A 21,998-nucleotide genomic window follows, 5' to 3' on the forward strand; every position below is an offset into this window, starting at 1 on the left:
TTTCATTCTTCCTCTCTTAACAAGGATTGATGGCCTGGAACACTAGGGCCGTGTTCAGCAGAAACAAACATTTTGAAATGGTGTGATAAATCGTCCAACAACAACAAACATACATTTCTGTTTCAAAAACTTGTTCTACTGTGTGCCCTACTGAACCCAACACAGCTGGGTGAGGATAACACAGTGCCATCGCCGCGGCCCGCTACCATGGACTGTAGCTCTCCTTCTCCGTGGCCGACGTGAGTAAAACATTTAAACGTGTTAACTCTCGCAAGGCTGATGGCCCAGACGGCATCCCTAGCCGCGTCCACAAAGCATGCGCAGACCAGCTGGCTGGTGTGTTTACGGTCATATTCAATCTTTCCCTATCCCAGTCTGCTGTCCCCACATGCTTCAAGATGGCCACCATTGTTCCTGTTCCCAAGAAGGCAAAGGTAACTGAACTTAATGACTATCCCCCCCGTGCCCCGCAGCACTCACCTCTGTCATCTAGAAGTGCTTTGAGAGACTAGTCAAGAATCATATCACCTCTACCTTACCTGCCACCCTAGACCCACTTCAATTTGCTTACCGCCCCAATAGATCCACAGACGATGCAATCACCATCACTCTTCACACTGCCCTATCTCATCTGGACAAGAAGAATACCTATGTAAGAATGCTGTTTATTGACTATAACTCATTCAACACCATAGTACCCTCTAAGCTCATCATTAAGCTCGAGGCCCTGGGTCTGAACCCCACCCTGTGCAACTGGGTCCTGGTCATCCTGACAGGCCGCCCCCAGGTGGTGAAGGTAGGAAACATCACCTCCACTCTCCTGATCCTCAACACTGGGGCCCAACAAGGGTGCGTGCTCATCCCCCTCCTGTACTCCTTGTTCACCCATGACTGCGTGGCCAAGCACACCTCCAACTCAATCATTAAGTTTTCAGACGACACAACAGTAGTAGGCTTGATTACCAACAATGACGAGACAGCCTACAGGGAGGAGGTGAGGGCTCTGGGAGTGTGGTGCCTGGAAAACAACCACTCACTCAACATCAACAAAACAAAGGAGATGATCGTGGACTTCAGGAAACAGCAGAGGGTGCACCCCCCTATCTACATCGACGGGACCGCAGTGGAGAAGGTGGAATGCTTCAAGTTCCTTGGCATACACATCACGGACAAACTGAAATGGACCACCCACACAGACAGTGTGGTGAAGAAGGCACAACAGAGCCTCTTCAACCTCAGGAGGCTAAAGAAATTTGACTTGTCACCTAAAACCCTCACAAACTATTGAAAGCATCCTGTCAGGCTGTATCACCGCCTGGTATGGCAACTGCACCGCCCGCAACCGCAAGGCTCTCCAGAGGGTGGTGCGGTCTGCCCAACGCAAACTACCCGCCCTCCAGGACACCTACAGCACCCGATGTCACAGGAAGGCCAAAAAGATCATCAAGGACATTAACCACCCGAGCCACTGCCTGATCACCCTGCTATCATCCAGAATGTGAGGTCGGTACAAGTGCATCAAAGCTGGGACCGAGAGACTGAAAAACAGCTTATTTCTCAAGGCCATCAGACTGTTAAACAGTCATCACTAGTACATTAGAGGCTGCTGCCAGTAGGCATAGACTAGAAATGGCCACTTTAAGGAATGGAACACTAGTCACTTTAATAAGGTTTACATATCTGGCATTACTCATCTTATGTGTATATACTGTATTCTATACTATTCTACGGTATCTTAGTCACTTAATAAGGTTTACATATCTGGCATTACTCATTACTCGTCTCATGTTATACTGTTTTCTAAACTATTCTACGGTATCTCGTTTACTTAATAATATTTACATATCTTGCATTACTCATCTCATATTTATATATTGTATTCTATACTATTCTACTGTATCTTAGTCCGTTCCCCTCTGACATCACTCGTCCATATTTATAGAGTCTTAATTCATTCCTACTTAGATTTGTGTGTATGGGGTATACGTTGTGTAATTTGTTAGATATTACTTGTTAGAGCTAGAAGCACAAGCATTTCGCTACACCCTCAATAACATCTGCTAATCACGCATATGTGACCAATTAAATTTGATTTGATTTGGAATCTCTGGGCCAATCAGTGACATTATTCAATCAATGAACTACTATTTTTCACAAAAAAAAGTATTTCACCTTTATTTAAACAGGTTGAGAACAAGTTCTCATTTACAACTGCAACCTGGCCAAGATAAAGCAAAGCAGTGTGACAAAAAACACAGAGTTACACATGGGATAAACAAAAGTAAAGTCAATAACACAATAGAAAAATCTATATACAGCGTGTGCAAATGGAGTAAGGAGGTAAGGCAATAAATAAGCCATAGTAGCGAAGTAATTACAATTTAGCAAATGAACACTGAAGTGATAGATGTGCAGATGTGCAAGTAGAAATACTGGCGTGCAAAAGAGCAAAAAGTAAATATAAACAATATGGGGATGAGGTAGGTAGTTGGGTGGGCTATTTACAGATGGACTATGTACAGCTATGTACTATGCAGGAAAGAAAACCAGTATGACTACATATCTTCAGGCTAGGATTTGAGTAGTGGTTCTTCTGAGAATAGCTTTTCACAAACTACGTCCACTATGTTTTGCTTATGCTTGTTGTTTTTTTCTTTTATCGCAGTGTCACCATAAATCAGATGATTTATAAACTCGGCCTCCACAGAACTGTAACTTGCTTTTGTTATAGGCTGGTTGTGTGCTTTTGACTGACTGGTTAGTTTTCTGTGCAGGTATAGTTCACTGACTTGATTAAATTAATGTGCATATAAAGTTTCAAGATACCCAATGTTTCATTCTAAGCTTTGATGATTTTGCCTGACTATAGATCGAAACAGCTATTGTAATAAAATCTGTGTTTTTTCCAATATCTTGGAAGCAGTGTGTTTTTTTTCAGTCACAGTATATTCCAACTTACCTGCAAGAGACTCTTGATATGTGAGTGCAACCCTTCACTAGCAACTCATTATCTTGTCCCTCTCTCCTCCTTCCCCTTCTGCCTCCCTCCCTCCACTCCCTTCTCTCCTCCCCCTCTCCAGGAGAACCCGTACCTGTGCAGTGATGAGTGTGATGCCTCCAACTCGGACCTGGCCCACCCTCCCCAGCTGATGCAGGACCGCGAGCGCACAGGCCGCATCACCTACTGGCAGACAGTTACATGGTCCCGTTATCCAGAACCCCTCTTGGCCAACATATCCCTGGCCTGGAACAAGAGCCTGGAGTTGACCGATGACATCGCCATCACCTTCGAGTACGGCCGCCCCACCATCATGGTGCTGGAGAAGTCCATGGACCATGGTCGCACTTGGCAATCCTACCAGTTCTACGCCGATGATTGTCTAGATGCCTTCAACATGCCGCCGAAGCTTGTCCGTGACCTGTTGCCTGCAAATATTACCCGTGTCATCTGCACTGAGCAGTTCTCACGCTGGGTGGGGTCGAAGAACGATAAGAATGTGAAGTTCGAGGTTCGTGAGCGTTTTGCGGTGTTTGCCGGACCGAGGTTGCTCAACATGGACAGCTTGTACACGCGCATGGAGAGTATGAAGGGCTTGAGGGACTTCTTTACCTTCACTAACCTCCGGCTGAGGCTGCTCCGGCCAGCCCTGGGGGGAACGTACGTGCAGAGAGACAACCTGCTCAAGTACTTCTATGCTATCTCCAACATTGAGGTGCCCGCCAGGTAAGAGAGGGTAAAATTTTGTATTTATTTATTTTTTGTACATTTTGGGGGGAGGGGTTTGGGGGGAGGGGTGGATCAGCTTTAAAATTGCAGATAGATTGTTCCAAGTTCCATCAATGTAATTTTCTGCATCACTTCCAATCCCCCAAATATATTTTTTGTAAATATATACAGTGCATTCGGAAAGTATTCAGACCCATTGACTTTTTCCACATTTTATTACGTTACAGCCTAAAATGGATAAAACATCTACACAATCTACACACAATACCCCATTAATATCAAAGTGAAAACATGTTTTTAGAAATGTTTGCAAATAATCTAAAAATAAAAAACGGAAAAATCACATTTACATTGGTTTTCAGACCCTTTACAAGCACCTTTGGCAATGATTACAGCCTCCAGTCTTCTTGGGTATAACACTACAAGCTTGGAACACCTATATTTGGGGAGTGTCTCCCATTCTTCTCTGCATATCTTCTCAAGCTCTGTCAGGTTGGATGGGTAGTGTTGCTGCACAGCTATTTTCAGGTCTCTCCAGAGATGTTCGATCGGGTTCAAGTCCGGGCTCTAGCTGGGCCACTCAAGGACATTCAGAGACTTGTCCCAAAACCACTCATGCATTGGCTTGGCTGTGTGCTTAGGGTCGTTGTCCTGTTGGAAGGTGAACCTTCGCCCAAGTCTGAAGTCCTGAGCGATCTGGAGCAGATTTTCATCAAGGATCTCTCTGTACTTTGCTCCGTTCATCTTTCTCTCGATCCTTACTAGTCTCCCAGTCCCTGCCGCTGAAAGACATCCCCACAGCATGATGCTACCACCACAATGCTTCCCCGTAGGGATGGTGCCAGGTTTCCTCCAGACGCTACGCTTGGCATTCCACCTTAAAAAAGCAATTTCATCAATTTTAGAATAAGGCTGTAATTTAACAAAATGTGGAAAAAGTCAACTGGTCAGAATACTTTCTAAATGCACTGTATATCTATTTTTTTTTAAATATACAGTGCCAGTCAAATGTTTTGACACACCGACTCATTCAAGGGTTTTTATTTATTTGTACTATTTTCTACAATGTAGAATCATAGTGAAGACATCAAAACTATGAAATAACACCTATGGAATCATGTAGTAACCAACAAAGTGTTATAGAAATCAAAATACATTTTAGATTCTTCAAAGTTGCCACCCTTTGCCTTGATGACAGCTTTGCACACACTTGGCATTCTCTCAACCAGCTTCACCTGGAATGCTTTTCCAACAGTCTTGAAGAGATCCCACCAGTGGTGGGCCGTCAGGGCCTGCAAGGCCTTCTCTGCTGGCCTAAACATCATCAGAATATAATTTTTTTTTAAATATATTTTCCCACAAATATGTATTAAATTATTCCCCAGAGTAAGAGTTATACTCTTCATTTCATAGCTTTCCTCTTGGTTGCACTGCTTCCAGCCCCAGGTTGAGATTTTGAGGGCTGGTCTTTATGTTAGATCTTTTATCCAATCATATTCAGCCATCATGTGTTGCCAGGGGTCTAAAATCTGCCCTCAGGCCTTCAGAATCAACAGTGCGGGCGCTTGTAGCTTATAGTGAATGGAAATGAAAATTTAGTGTCAACCAATCAGCTTTAGAGTTGGCTATTGTACGCCTTCTGGCTGGCTCCAGTGTTACACAGGAGCCAGCTAGCAGGCGTAGTGCGTGCACGTCTTTTGATTGGATTACCAATATTGAGAGGCAGGTCCTATGGAGATCTAGGAAACTGAATTTGATAAACGAATTAATTCGCGTACTACTAAGCTGTTTTTTCAACCCACAATGGCGGAAGGAGGAGAAGATATCGATTTGGTCGAGGATATAATTATAACGCCATTCTCAAGACGAACTTTTCAAGAAAAGTTAGACATTGTAAGGAGAGGTCGCCCGACGCCACAAAGCCTGTCACAGGCGGGAAAGTGCTTCGTTCGCTCGCCACTTTCAAAGTTTCAACTACGAGCGCTGTCAATGGCTCACAGGCTCCTTGGCTCCGAGAAGCACTGCAAACTGTACTGCTGGGAATGCCTATTATTTGCAAGTGATCGATTTGGTGTTTGGAGCCACACTGGCTTTGCAAACTTGAGTTGTCTAACCAAGGCAGCAACGAGACACCAAAGTACGGCTGGGCACTAACAAGCAATGGTGCTTTTGAAAACTTTTGGGGACACCGGAGTGGATCTACAGCTCAAAGAACAAACGCGCAGGGCAACGGAGCTGCACAATGAAAAGGTGAAGGGAAATATTGAAAAGACTCATTGATTGTGTCATGTTTTTGGGTAAACACTGTTTACCCAAAAATGTCAATTTGTCAATTTCAAGGTGACGCAACGCCTGGTTATACTGCGTTTCTGTCTAAATGTATAGTGTCTAGAGCCATGGCATCATAATGAGGTGGATTAATTCGGGTGGGACTGTGTAGTACCTCACTGAAGGCCCAGGCCCCAGGCCCACGGCACGCCACTGGATCCCACATATTATGCTGAGCACTTGTTGGCTGCTTTTCCTTCACTCTGCAGTCCAACTCATCCCAAACCATCTCAATTGGGTCGAGGTCAGGTGATTGTGGAGGCCAGGTCATCTGATGCAGCACTCCATCACTCTCCTTCTTGATCAAATAGCCCTTACACAGCCTGGAGTTGTGTTGGGTCATTGTTCTGTTGAAAAACAAATGATAGTCCCACTAAGCGCAAACCAGATGGGATGGCGTATCGCTGCAGAATGCTGTGGTAGCCATACTGGTAAAGTGTGCCTTGAATTCTAAATAAACCACAGACAGTGTCCCCAGCAAAGCAACCCCACACCATTACACCTCCTCCTCCATAATTCTCGGTGGGAACCACACATACAGAGACCATCCGTTCACCAACTCTGCGTCTCATAAAGACACGGCGGTTGCAACCAAAAATCTCACATTTGGACTCATTAGACCAAAGGACAGATTTCCACCGGTCTAATGTCCATTGCTTGTGTTTCTTGGCCCAAGCAAGTCTCTTCTTCTTATTGGTGTCCTTTAGTAGTGGTTTCTTTGCAGCAATTCAACCATGAAGGCCTGATTCACACAGTCTCCTCTGAACAGTTGATGTTGAGATGTGTCTGTTACTTGAACTCTGTGAAGCATTTATTTGAGCTGCAATTTCTGGGGCTGGTAACTCCAATGAACTTATTTTCTTCAGCAGAGGTAACTCTGGGTCTTCCTTTCCTGTGGCGGTCCTCATGAGAGACCGTTTCATCATAGCGCTTGATGGTTTTTACGACTGCACTTGAAGAAACTTTCAAAGTTCTTGGAATTTTCCGCATTAACTGACCTTCATGTCTTAAAGTAAAGATGGACTGTTGTTTCTCTTTGCTTATTTGAGCTGTTCTTGCCATAAAATTGGTATTTGACCAAATAGGGCTATCTTCTGTATACCACCCATAACTTGTCACAACACAACTGATTGGCTCAAATGCATTAAGAAGGAAAGAAATTCCACAAATGAACTTTTAACAAGGTACACCTGTTAATTGAAATGCATTCCAGGTCACTAATTCATGAAGTGTTTGAGAAAATGCCAAGAGTTTGCAGTGCTGTCATCAAGGCAAAGGGTGGCTACTTTGAATAATCCAAAATCTAAAATCTATTTTGATTTGTTATCTTAATTTCCACAATTAACAAGTAATATGCGTAGTAATGTAGGCAGTTCATGCAAAGGATTGTTACCTACCTATAACCAGGATTGCCATTACAAAAATTACATTTTTAGCAAACAATTATTGTGATTCATTCTATATTGTCCCTAACATCATTACCCCCTAGCAACAGATGTGGGATACATACACACACACACCCACACACACTCATACACGCTCCCCACCCTTCCCCCACAAACAACCACAAGCTCAGATGTTCAAGTTGTTCCATACCTGAGCCCAACTCAAGAAAGGACTTGATGTGCGAATGCATATATGTAACCAATGTGAAATGGCTAGCTAGTTAGCGGGGTGCGCGCTAATAGCGTTTCAATCGGTGACGTTACTCACTCTGAGACCTTGAAGTAGTTGTTCCCCATGCTCTGCAAGGGCCGTGGCTTTTGTGGAGCGATGGGTAACGATGCTTCGAGGGTGGCTGTTGTCGATGTGTGCAGAGGGTCCCTGGTTCTAGCCCAGGTAGGGGCGAGGAGAGGGACGGAAGCTATACTGTTACATATACATGTGTAGCTGTTTGAAAAGGCATGCAAAATTGAACAAGAATGGGGCGATTTGATTAACCAATGTTAAGTCCTAGCTGATGGAGCTCAGATACACCCCCTTTCCCCTGAAACACACACACGCTGGTCCCTTCGTTGTGACCATTTTTCCAACCATCTCTGTGCAGTCAGACCACAATAATTTGCCTCCTCTCTGATTGTCCGAGTGTGTCCCCCTCCCCATGGGTTACTGCACCTAGTGTTGCCAGCACTGCCACTACCTTGGTGGGGGCTCCACACCGGCTAGGTACAAGGTCGTCAAGGTTCTCATTAGCAGCTTTGAGAATGTCCTTGTATATTATGCTCTCCCATCAGGGGGCTTTGGCTTTGTAGGAACAACCCTGCCAGGCAGACTCAGAATCTTGAGGGGGCGGTGCTGCTTTATTAGGTCTCTGACCTCATTTATCGTTCTGTCTTTGCTGCATATAGGCTACCTACAGTAGTCTAAGGACTTCTCCTTAGTGTTGGGTTGCTCAGGTGGGTGTTGAGGGTATAGGGTTGGGGACCGTTCCATCATGATAGGACAATAAATAAATAAACATTATTTATAATTGATTTAAAAATGTACAGTTGAAGTCGGAAGTTTACATACTCTTAGGTTGGAGTCATTAAAACTAGTTTTTCAACCACTCCACAAATTTCTTGTTAACAAACTATAGTTTTGGCACATCGGTTAGGACATCTACTTTGTGCATGACACAAGTAATTTTTCCAACAATTGTTTACAGACATATTATTTAACTTATAATTCACTGCATCACAATTCCAGTGGGTCAGAAGTTTACATACACTAAGTTGACTGTGCCTATAAACAGCTTGGAAAATTCCAGAAAATGATGTCATGGCTTTAGAAGCTTCTGATAGGCTAATTGACATAATTTGAGTCAATTGGAGGTGTAACGGTGGATGTATTTCAAGGCCTACCTTCAAACTCAGTGCCTCTTTACTTGACATCATGGGAAAATCTAAAGAAATCAGCCAAGACCACAGAAAAAAAATTGTAGACCTCCACAAGTCTGTTTCATCCTTGGGAGCAATTTCCAAACGCCTGAAGGTACCACGTTCATCTGTACAAACAATAGTACACAAGTATAAACACCATGGGACCACGCAGCCGTCATACCGCTCAGGAATGAGTTGCATTCTGTCTCCTAGAGATGAACGTACTTTGGTGCGAAAAGTGCAAATCAATCCCAGAACAACAGCAAAGGACCTTGTGAAGATGCTGGAGGAAACAGGTACGGAAGTATCTATATCCACAGTAAAACAAGTTCTATATCGACATAACCTGAAGATGCTCAGCAAGGAAGAAGCCACTGCTCCAAAACCGCCATAAAAAAGCCAGACTACGGTTTGCAACTGCACATGGGGACAAAGATCGTACTTTTTGGAGACATGTCCTCTTGTCTGATAGAATTGTTTGGCCATAATGACCATCGTTATGTTTGGAGGAAAAAGGGGAAGGCATGCAAGCCGAAGAACACGAAGAACAACAGGGGTGGCAGCATCATGTTGTGGGGGTGCTTTGCTGCAGGAGGGACTGGTGCACTTCACAAAATAGATGGCATCATGAGAAAGGAAAATGATGTGGATGTATTGAAGCAGCATCTCAAGACATCAGTTAGGAAGTTAAAGCTTGGTCGCAAATAGGTCTTCCAAATGGACAATGACCCCAAGTATACTTCCAAAGTTGTGGCAAAATGGCTTAAGGACAACAGTCAAGGTATTGGAGTGGCCATCACAAAGCCCTGACCTCAATCCTATAGAAAATTTGTGGGCAGAACTGAAAAGCGTGTGCGAACAAGGAGGCCTACAAACCTGACTCAGTTACACCAGCTCTGTCAGGAGGAATGGGCCAAAATTCACCCAACTTGTGGGAAGCTTGTGGAAGGCTACCCAAAACATTTGGGATATCTGAAGTTACTGAGTTTAAATGTATTTGGCTAAGGTGTATGTAAACTTCCGACTTCAACTGTATATCCCATATGTGCACGAAATGGAAAGCTCTCTCTGTCACAACTTCATCTCGCAGACACACATGGGCTCTTCCATTTGCAACCATTTCCCTTTTTCACTTAACTACACACTTTTCCAAACACAAAAACACACGCCCCACCTTCTATCACAATACACCTGCACATACCCACATACTGTGCCTTCTATGTCCTCTGTTTGCTGTGCTGTTGATTCAGTACTTTTGTGTTCCAGTTCCTTATATTTGAAGATGTATTATTTAAATAATTATAATTTCTTCTAATGCTGTCTTATCTATTTATAAATACTGTAAATAGAATGGCGAATACTAATTATTTTACAACATTCCCTATCTGGAATGGTGTAGTTATTTCTTTATCAATTGTTGTATTTGATTGTTTTCCAGTTGTTTTATTACAATCCCTACCATGGATAGTATTGGGTGTTCCATTATTTGTCTCCTCCATGGAAATATAGTCATATTTAGAATAGCCATGGTTATCAATATACAGTTTATCGACTACGAGCGCTACACGTTTCCCTTTAATCTATCTAATCTATTCACCTTGAAGATTGGGTACAGAACTTTGTGGCGTTCTACAATTTCCTTCGGGTACAATTGAGTTACTAATACATGCTAAACAGAGGGTAGTGTTCAGCGAGAAAACATTTTGATACGGAGTGAAACTTGGTGGTACTACCTGAACTATATCCAATAAGAACACTGATTTTCGGCCCTTCTGAACATGACCTAGGTGTTTCACAAGGAAGAGTGTTGGCTGCTGGGTAAATTAGTTCTCTTCACGGTTCACACACTGAAAATAGTTCAAACACGTCTCTGATGTCTGTTTAGAATGCTGTTTAAAATCGCTCTTACATTCAAACACTCTCACACACCCTAACATACATAATCACACTAATGCTGGGTCCTTTACACTGACCCTCTCTTTACTCTTTGTGAATCCTACTACACCCGCTGTCATTGGTCTACTACGGCGTGATGATGAACAACACTAACACACAGCCTCGGTGGTCTTAACGTAAACCTGCGTCCACATCTAACGTGTTGCTGCGGTGCCGGGCGGGAACCTGGAACCTCTTACACTGCAACTTTGTGACAGTGAGGGATGGCTTTCACCGTCGCACTGCCTGCTTAGCATCAACAAGCCATCTCTCCCACCTCTCAGAATTATTATTCCAATCAATATGGCAGGGTGACATTTGAATGGTATTTAACATCCACGTTGGGATGGAGGGAGGGAGCAGGGGTTGGAGGGAGGGAGGGAGGAGAGGAGAAGGGGAATGGAGGGAGGGAGGAGGGAGAAGGGGGAGGGAGGGAGGGAGAAGGGGGATGGAGGAAGGGAGGAGGAGAGGAGAGGAGAAGGGGGATGGAGGAGGAGAGGAGAAGGGGGTTGGAGGGAGGGAGGAAGGGAGGAGAGGAGAAGTGGGATGAGGAAGGGAGGAGGAGAGGAGAAGGGGGATGGAGGAAGGGAGGAGGAGAGGAGAAGGGGGATGGAGGAGGGGAGGAGAGGAGAAGCGGGATGGATGGAGGGAAGAGGAGAGGAGAAGCGGGATGGATGGAGGGAAGAGGAGAGGAGAAGGGGGGTGGAGGGAGGGAGGGAGGAGGGGAGAAGGGGGATGGAGGAAGGGAGGACAGGAGAGGAGAAGGGGAGGGAGGGAGGGAGGGAGGAGGGGAGGAGAGAAGAAGGGGATGGAGGGAGGAGGGGAGGAGAGGAGAAGGGGATGGAGGGAGGGAGGGGAGGAGAGGAGAAGTGGGATGGAGGAGGGGAGGACAGGAGAGGAGAAGGGGATGGAGGGAGGAGAGGAGAAGTGGGATGGAGGGAGGAGAGGAGAGGAGAAGTGGGATGGAGGGAGGGAGGAGAAGTGGGATGGAGGTGTTTAGCGTGATGAGGAAATAAGTGAGAAACGTGCGAGTAAAGGATTGTGTTGAGGAGGTGTTGGTTGCCAGAAGAGAGGAGGAGAGGAGGGGTGTTTGATGAGGTCTTGAGTGGATGCTGACACAGCCCCCCAGTCTCTTCTCAGCCCCCCAGGCAGCTCTCAGCCCCCCAGGCCCCTCTCAGCCCCACAGTCTCTTCTCAGCCCCCCAGGCAGCTCTCAGCCCCCCAGGACCCTCTCAGCCCCCCAGGACCCTCTCAGCCCCCCAGTCCCTTCTCAGCCCCCCAGGCCCCTCTCAGCCCCCCAGGCAGCTGTCAGCCCCCCAGGCAGCTCTCAGCCCCACAGTCCCCTCTCAGCCCCCCAGGCCCCTCTCAGCCCCCCAGGCCCCTCTCAGCCCCCCAGGCCCCTCTCAGCCCCACAGTCCCCTCTCAGCCCCACAGTCCCCTCTCAGCCCCCCAGTCCCTTCTCAGCCCCCCAGGCCCCTCTCAGCCCCACAGTCCCCTCTCAGCCCCACAGTCCCCTCTCAGCCCCCCAGGCAGCTTTCAGCCCCCCAGGCCCCCTCTCAGCCCCACAGTCCCCTCTCAGCCCCCCAGGCAGCTCTCAGCCCCACAGGCCCCTCTCAGCCCAACAGTCCCCTCTCAGCCCCCCAGGCAGCTCTCAGCCCCCCAGGCCCCTCTCAGCCCCACAGTCCCCTCTTAGCCCCACAGTCCCCTCTCAGCCCCACAGTCCCTTCTCAGCCCCCCAGTCCCCTCTCAGCCCCACAGTCCCCTCTCAGTCCCACAGTCCCCTCTCAGCCCCACAGTCCCCTCTCAGCCCCACAGTCCCCTCTCAGCCCCACAGTCCCCTCTCAGCCCCACAGTCCCTTCTCAGCCCCCCAGTCCCCTCTCAGCCCCACAGTCCCCTCTCAGCCCCACAGTCCCCTCTCAGCCCCACAGTCCCCTCTCAGCCGCCCAGGCAGCTCTGCCCCACATGCCTGTGGTCAGAGACAGGAGGGGGCCTGGAGGTATTGCCGACACTTTTCAGTCTTAGAACCGGAGAGGCAGAGAGAGAGAAAGGGAAAGTAAGGGGAAAGGATATATATATATATATATATATATATACAGTACCAGTCAAAAGTTTTAACACACCAACTCATTCCAGGGTTTTTCTTTATTTTTACTACTTTCTACATCGTAGAATGATAGTGACGACATCAAAACTATGAAAAAACACCTATGGATTCATGTATTAACCCTAAAAGTGTTGAAGAAATCAAAGTATATTTTACATTTTAGGCTCTTCAAAGTAGCCACCCCTTGCCTTGATGACAGCTTTGCACACGCTTGGAATTCTCTCAACCAGCTTCATGAGGTAGTCACCTGGAATGCATTGCAATTAACAGGTGTGCCTTGTTGAAAGTTCATTTGTGGAATTTCTTTCTTTCTTAATGCGTTTGAGCCAATCAGTTATGTTGTGACAAGGTATGGGTGGCATACAGAAGATAGCCCTATTTGGTAAAAGACCAAATCCATATTATGGCAAGAACAGCTCAAATAAGCAAAGATAAATGACAGTCCATCATTACTTTCAGACATGAAGGTCCGTTAATGCGGAAAATTCGCATAAACCATCAAGCGCTGTGATGAAACTGTCTCTCATGAGGACCGCCACAGGAAAGGAAGACCCAGAGTTACCTCTGCTGCAGAGGATAAGTTTATTAGAGTGCACCTCAGATTGCAGCCCAAATAAATGCTTCACAGAGTTCAAGTAACAGACACATCTCAACATCAACTGTTCAGAGGCTCTCTCTATATATAGAGAGAGACAGAGAGAGACAGACAAAAGAGGGAATGAAATATACCAAGGCACCTGCTAAGGCCTGGAGTTTTTCCTGCCCAGGTATAGCCTAGATGTAGATCCTAGAGTGTCCTGGTTAGTACCCTGCCCAGGTATAGCCTAGATGTAGATCCTAGAGTATCTTGGTTAGTACCCTGCCCAGGTATAGCCTAGATGTAGATCCTAGAGTATCTTGGTTAGTACCCTGCCCAGGTATAACCTAGATGTAGATCCTAGAGTATCCTGGTTAGTACCCTGCCCAGGTGTAGCCTAGATGTAGATCCTAGAGTATCCTGGTTAGTATCCTGCCCAGGTATAGCCTAGATGCAGATCCTAGACTATCCTGGTTAGTATCCTGCCCAGGTATAGCCTAGATGTAGATCCTAGAGTATCCTGGTTAGTTCCATGCCCAGGTATAGCCTAGATGTAGATCCTAGAGTATCCTGGTTAGTACCCTGCCCAGGTGTAGCCTAGATGTAGATCCTAGAGTATCCTGGTTAGTATCCTGCCCAGGTATAGCCTAGATGCAGATCCTAGAGTATCCTGGTTAGTACCCTGCCCAGGTGTAGCCTAGATGTAGATCCTAGAGTATCCTGGTTAGTACCCTGCCCAGGTGTAGCCTAGATGTAGATCCTAGAGTATCCTGGTTAGTACCCTGCCCAGGTATAGCCTAGATGTAGATCCTAGAGTATCCTGGTTATTATCCTGCCCAGGTATAGCCTAGATGCAGATCCTAGAGTATCCTGGTTAGTACCCTGGTTAGTATCCTGCCCAGGTATAGCCTAGATGCAGATCCTAGAGTATCCTGGTTAGTACCCTGGTTAGTACCATGCCCAGGTATAGCCTATATGTAGATCCTAGAGTATCCTGGTTAGTACCCTGCCCAGGTATAGCCTAGATGTAGATCCTAGACTATCCTGGTTAGTACCATGCCCAGGTATAGCCTAGATGTAGATCCTAGAGTATCCTGGTTAGTACCCTGGTTAGTATCCTGCCCAGGTATAGCCTAGATGTAGATCCTAGAGTATCCTGGTTAGTACCCTGGTTAGTATCCTGCCCAGGTATAGCCTAGATGTAGATCCTAGAGTATCCTGGTTAGTACCCTGGTTAGTATCCTGCCCAGGTATAGCCTAGATGTAGATCCTAGAGTATCCTGGTTAGTACCCTGGTTAGTATCCTGCCCAGGTATAGCCTAGATGCAGATCCTAGACTATCCTGGTTAGTATCCTGCCCAGGTATAGCCTAGATGTAGATCCTAGAGTATCCTGGTTAGTTCCATGCCCAGGTATAGCCTAGATGTAGATCCTAGAGTATCCTGGTTAGTACCCTGCCCAGGTGTAGCCTAGATGTAGATCCTAGAGTATCCTGGTTAGTATCCTGCCCAGGTATAGCCTAGATGCAGATCCTAGAGTATCCTGGTTAGTACCCTGCCCAGGTGTAGCCTAGATGTAGATCCTAGAGTATCCTGGTTAGTACCCTGCCCAGGTGTAGCCTAGATGTAGATCCTAGAGTATCCTGGTTAGTACCCTGCCCAGGTATAGCCTAGATGTAGATCCTAGAGTATCCTGGCTATTATCCTGCCCAGGTATAGCCTAGATGCAGATCCTAGAGTATCCTGGTTAGTACCCTGGTTAGTATCCTGCCCAGGTATAGCCTAGATGCAGATCCTAGAGTATCCTGGTTAGTACCCTGGTTAGTACCATGCCCAGGTATAGCCTAGATGTAGATCCTAGAGTATCCTGGTTAGTACCCTGCCCAGGTATAGCCTAGATGTAGATCCTAGACTATCCTGGTTAGTACCATGCCCAGATATAGCCTAGATGTAGATCCTAGAGTATCCTGGTTAGTACCCTGGTTAGTATCCTGCCCAGGTATAGCCTAGATGTAGATCCTAGAGTATCCTGGTTAGTACCCTGGTTAGTATCCTGCCCAGGTATAGCCTAGATGTAGATCCTAGAGTATCCTGGTTAGTACCCTGGTTAGTATCCTGCCCAGGTATAGCCTAGATGTAGATCCTAGACTATCCTGTTTAGTATCATGCCCAGGTATAGCCTAGATGCAGATCCTAGAGTATCCTGGTTAGTATCCTGCCCAGGTATAGCCTAGATGCAGATCCTAGAATATCCTGGTTAGTACCATGCCCAGGTATAGCCTAGATGTAGATCCTAGAGTATCCTGGTTAGTACCCTGGTTAGTATCCTGGTTAGTACCCTGGTTAGTATCCTGCCCAGGTTTAGCCTAGATGTAGATCCTAGAGTATCCTGGTTAGTACCCTGGTTAGTATCCTGGTTAGTACCCTGGTTAGTATCCTGCCCAGGTTTAGCCTAGATGTAGATCCTAGACTATCCTGGTTAGTATCCTGCCCAGGTATAGCCTAGATGTAGATCCTAGAGTATCCTGGTTAGTACCCTGGTTAGTATCCTGCCCAGGTATAGCCTAGATGTAGATCCTAGAGTATCCTGGGTAGTATCCTGGTTAGTACCCTGGTTAGTATCCTGGTTAGTTCTCTGGTTAGTACCCTGGTTAATATCCTGGGTAGTATACTGGTTAGTATCCTGCCCATGTATAGCCTAGATGTAAGTCCTGACCGTAGCCATCTCCCAAACCAAGCAACCCTGACCAATATTTCACTTACCAACATCCCCCTATTTTCCCCTAATCAAATACAATACCTTTATCAGTCATTTTGTGAGTTTCCGCGAGGGCCACATAGTCAATACTTATGTTCAGTAGCTACTGTATAAGTCACTTTGCATAAAAGCGTCTGCTAGCTAAATAACTGTATTATATTATCATTGCCTTACCTACAGAATGTACCTCATCTCTCAGTCTCTCCCCTAACATCTACATCCATAGAGAAGCTGCTGTATAATAATATCAAGCTATAACAATACAATACTATCTGTGCTACTGGATCCGGTATCAAGGGGAGCCAAATATAGCCCCCATAGAAATGACATAGGCCTGATATCTTCCTCCATCACCGCCCGTAACGTAATCACTAATCAATGCTGTTATTCTGGGATGCCTGGGTGATGGGGGGAGGTCGGTGGGCCGGCGGGGGGGTCTCCCGGACACTACTGTATAATCGGAGGTGTCTGATGCTTACCGTTGGATATCGATTTCTGGAGGCCAGGCGATTACTCAATGCTCCCTCTGGACAATAAGGCTGAGCCATCTCATCTGGCACAGAACATATTGGGTTTTCCAAACTGCTCAGGAGAAGATTTGAATAATGAATAATGAATATTCACCCGTTGCGCAGGCACCGCTGGGACCGCTCGAGGTGAAATGGGTTTTATATTATTAAAAAGAAGACCAAATGGGGCTCTTCTTAGTCCAGGTCGCCGTGGTAATGAGATAGGGCAATGATGGCGGTGATATCGACGCCCAGGAGAGGTAGAGTCACTTCCTTAAGAGCTTGTGTGTCCCCTGCACTCCTCAATCCCTACTCCTCGAGCCTCACTCTCCACTCCTCATTCCCACTCTCCAGTCCTCACTCCTCATTCCCACTCCTCACTCCCCACTCCTCACTCCTCATTCCCACTCTCCACTCCTCATTCCCACTCTCCACTCCTCAATCCTCATTCCCACTCTCCACTCCTCACTCCCACTCCCCACTAGAGGTCGACCGATTAATCGGAATGGCCAATTAATTACGGCCGATTTCAAGTTTTCATAACAATCGGTAATCAGCATTTTTGGACACCGATTATGGCCGATTACATTGCACTCCATGAGGAGACTGCGTGGCAGGCTGACTACCTGTTATGCGAGTGGAGCAAGGAGCCAAGGTAAGGTGCTAGCTAGCATTAAACTTATCTTATAAAAAAACAAACAATCTTAACATAATCACTAGTTAACTACACATGGTTGATGATATTACTAGCTTATCTAGCTTGTCCTGCGATGCATATAATCGATGCGGTGCCTGTTAATTTATCATTGAATCACAGCCTACTTTGAGAAACGGGTGATTTAACAAGCGCATTCGCGAAAAAATTACTGTCGTTGCACCAATGTGTACCTAACCATAAACATCAATGCCTTTCTTAAAATCAATACACAAGTATATATTTTTTAACCTGCATATTTTGTTAATATTGCCTGCTAACATTAATTTCTTTTAACTCGGGAAATTGTGTCACTTCTCTTGCGTTCTGTGCAAGCAGAGTCAGGGTATATGCAGCAGTTTGGGCCGCCTGGCTCGTTGCGAACTATGTGAAGACCATTTCTTTCTAACAAAGACCGTAATTAATTTGCCAGAATTGTACATAATTATGACATAACATTGATGGTTGTGCAATGTAACAGCAATATTTAGACTTAGGGATGCCACCCGTTAGATAAAATGCGGAACAGTTCTGTATTTCACTGAAAGAATAAACGTTTTGTTTTCGAAATGATAGTTTCCGGATTTGACCATATTAATGACCTAAGGCTCGTATTTCTGTGTGTTATTATATTATTATTATATGATTTGATAGAGCAGTCTGACTGAGCGGGGGTAGGCAGCAGCACGCTCGTAAGCATTCATTCAAACAATACTTTGTGCATTTGCCAGCAGCTCTTCGCTGTGCTTCAAGCATTGCGCTGTTTATGACTTCAAGCCTATCAACTCCCGAGATTAGGCTGGCTATACTAAAGTACCTATTAGAACATCCAATACGCAAAGGTATATGAAATACAAATGGTATAGAGAGAAATTGTCCTATAATAACTACAACCTAAAACTTCTTAACTGGGAATATTGAAAATTAATGTTAAAAGGAACCACCAGCTTTCATATGTTCTCATGTTCTGAGCAAGGAACTTAAACGTTAGCTTTTTTACATGGCACATATTGCACTTTTACTTTCTTCTCCAACACTTGGTTTTTGCATTATTTAAACCAAATTGAACATGTTTCATTATTTATTTGAGACTAAATTGATTTGATTGATTTGATTTTATAAGTGGTCATTCAGTATTGTTCTAATTGTCATTATTACAAATATATATTTAAAAATCGTTCGATTAATCGGTATCGTCTTTTTTTGGTCCTCCAATAATCGGTATCGGTATCAGCGTTGAAAAATCATAATCGCTCGAGCTCTACTCTTCACTCCTCACTCCCCACTCAAGATGGCGTCCAGTACATGTGTGTTTCTTTTTGATCTGACAACGCTGCATTGTCAGAATGATGAGCTCCTTACTGCACTAAGGCTGTGGGAGATCATACAGGTTAGAAGACAGGACAGAGATGGAGGGATGAAGAGGAGGTGGACAAAGGAGAGATGGAGAAGAAGACGTACAGAGAATAGAGAGATGGAGGGAGGGACAAGGAGACAGAGAGATGGAGGGACAGAGGAGTGGGAGAGAGGTGATGGAGGGGCGGAGGAGTGAGAAGGTTGGAGAAGTGGGAGAGAGGTGATGGAGTGAGAAGGTTGGAGAAGTGGGAGAGAGGTGATGGAGGAGTGAGAAGGTTGGAGAAATGGGAGAGAGGTGATGGAGGAGTGAGAAGGTTGGAGAAGTGGGAGAGAGGTGATGGAGTGATGGAGGGGCGGAGGAGTGAGAAGGTTGGAGAAGTGGGAGAGAGGTGATGGAGGAGTGAGAAGGTTGGAGAAGTGGGAGAGAGGTGATGGAGGGATGGAGGGGCGGAGGAGTGAGAAGGTTGGAGAAGTGGGAGAGAGGTGATGGAGGGATGGAGAGGCGGAGGAGTGAGAAGGTTGGAAAAGTGGGAGAGAGGGGATGGAGAGGCGGAGGAGTGAGAAGGTTGGAGAAGTGGGAGAGAGGTGATGGAGAGGTGGAGGAGTGAGAAGGTTTGAGAAGTGGGAGAGAGGTGATGGAGGGATAGAGGGGCAGAGGAGTGGGAGAGAGGTGATGGAGGAGTGAGAAGGTTGGAGAAGTGGGAGAGAGGTGATGGAGGGATGGAAGAAGTAGCTGTCTGTCTATCTACATGTTTTTATATTCTTCACTATTCATTTGTGATTTGCCAGTGAGGTTCAATTATTTTCATAAGGACATTTAGTCCTATTCTGCTACTGTAGATATACCATGCTTGGGCCTACTGTACTTTCTAGTCATGTAAAAACAGTGCTATCCCTTCGTTGTTGAGGACCACACGAACAGAAGCACTCCATTCTCATTTACATCATCAGTGAAATCATTCAAATCTGTGAAATCCTATTCAGAGGTACCCCACTCACTGTATGACCGGAGCTCTAAGACCCTGCCCTCCCCCACCCTCTCCTTCTCCCTCCCACTTCCTCCCCCTCCCTCCCTCCTTCTCTCTGGGCCACCAACAGCTACCATTCTAAACCGTTCTAGACTGTATAATGTATTTGGATTAAGACTGTGCCCAGTCGTGGATTGGACCTTTCTAATGGAATAGGAGGCAGGTCGTAGAGTAGGTCTGTATAATGGAATCAACGTCCCGGCTTAGAGCAATACAGGAAGAGAAGAGAGAGCCACCTAAGTGGATTACAGGCCCAAGACTGAGAGCCATGTCGGGGCCAGAGACAGACGAGGATAAGGGTGAGACCCACATTTGTCTACCTGGTAATCCGACATAGGGCAGAAAGCATAGGGCAGGGCGACAGGCTATAGGTGGAATCAGGACGTTACCGCCACCAACTCCTGGGTCTGATTGAATTGGTTGGCTGAGATTCAGGGGTATAGAGGAGATGAAGTACTCACAGAGCCCTCTCTGATCCTTCTTTACTCTATAGGCCATTACTGTTAGAGGAGAATGGATAGTGCTATATGTTTTTAGTGTTTGATAATGGAACAGATAAGTGTTTTGGAGACCAGGAAGGTCATGATGAAGAGTTCAGAGGTATCTGTGAATATGGTTTGATGAGAAGTGCAAGATCACAAAGTGTTTATTTTGAACCAATAGGATTAATGCCTCTGTAAAAAGGCAAACAGAGGGCACCATTTTCCTGTCGCAAAGACAGTTGCGCTGTGAGCTAATGCATAGTGTAAGTAACGCGCCACACGCAATGCAATCCTGGGGCACGTTAGTTCACAGCACAGCTGAGGTAAATATCACCCTAAGACCTTCTTAGTTGAGTTTGAACAGCCCTATTCCCAAGTTGAGGGACCCACTTTTTTTTCCCCTCTTTACTTTCCCAACACATGTTTGAGACAAAATCACCTAAAACTATGTCACGCCCAGACCTTAGAGAGCCTTTTTTATGTCTCATTTTGGTTTGGTCAGGGTGTGATTTGGGTGGGCATTCTATGTCCTTTATTTCTATGATTTTGTGTTTCTATGTTTTGACCGGTTATGGTTCTCAATCAGGGACAGCTGTCTATCGTTGTCTCTGATTGGGAATCATACTTAGGCAGCCCTTTTTCCCACCTGTGATTGTGGGTAGTTAACTTTGTTAGTGGCACTATAGCCCTTTAAGCTTCACGGTTGTTTTTTCGTTTGTTGTTTTGTTGGCAACATTTAATAAAATAAAAGGAAAATGTACGCTCACCACGCTGCACTTTGGTCCACTTCCAACGACGGCCGTGACAAACTACCAACTACCTCAAACCATATGTCCCTAGGATTAATGTTAATGCTGAGTCCTGGGAGTGGGAGTAGTGTTTTTCAGATGAAGGTGCTGTATGGTGCCTGTTTGGTGTATTTCTTCCTGTAATACCTGCCCCCTGCAGAGTAAGATGAGCTCCTGGGTCCCTCAGTCTCCTTCTACCGAGCTGTTGGAGTTGGTAGGGCTGGTTGGGTTCTGTGGGAGGTATCTGTTAGACAGGGAGTTCTGTGGGAGGTACTGTGAGACAGGGAGTTCTGTGGGAGGTATATGTGAGACAGGGAGTTCTGTGGGAGGTATCTGTGAGACAGGGAGTTCTGTGGGAGGTATCTGTGAGACAGGGAGTTCTGTGGGAGGTATATGTGAGACAGGGAGTTCTGTGGGAGCTTTCTGTGAGACAGGGAGTTCTGTGGGAGGTATCTGTGAGACAGGGAGTTCTGTGGGAGGTATCTGTGAGACGGGGAGTTCTGTGGGAGGTATCTGTGAGACGGGGAGTTCTGTGGGAGGTATATGTGAGACGGGGAGTTCTGTGGGAGGTATTGTGAGACAGGGAGTTCTGTGGGATGTATATGTGAGACAGGGAGTTCTGTGGGAGGTATCTGTGAGACAGGGAGTTCTGTGGGAGGTATATGTGAGGCAGGCAGTTCTGTGGGAGGTATATGTGAGGCAGGCAGTTCTGTGGGAGGTATCTGTGAGACAGGGAGTTCTGTGGGAGGTATCTGTGAGACGGGGAGTTCTGTGGGAGGTATCTGTGAGACAGGGAGTTCTGTGGGATGTATATGTGAGACAGGGAGTTCTGTAGGAGGTATCTGTGAGACA

General features: G+C 46.0%; 1 protein-coding gene across 3 annotated transcripts in view; it reads left to right on the forward strand.

Annotated features, from left to right (window-relative positions):
• LOC120026059 (netrin-G2) overlaps positions 1 to 21,998 on the forward strand; it is a 138,324-nt gene that overhangs the window by 39,307 nt on the left and 77,019 nt on the right. For all 3 annotated transcript variants that reach the window (XM_038970845.1, XM_038970846.1, XM_038970847.1), the window contains one exon: positions 3,081 to 3,724. In XM_038970845.1, coding sequence (XP_038826773.1) covers positions 3,081 to 3,724 — 644 coding nt within the window. The remainder of the gene's footprint in view (positions 1 to 3,080; positions 3,725 to 21,998) is intronic.

Source organism: Salvelinus namaycush, chromosome 31, assembly GCF_016432855.1.
Source record: "Salvelinus namaycush isolate Seneca chromosome 31, SaNama_1.0, whole genome shotgun sequence".
NCBI classification, from domain to species: domain Eukaryota; kingdom Metazoa; phylum Chordata; class Actinopteri; order Salmoniformes; family Salmonidae; genus Salvelinus; species Salvelinus namaycush.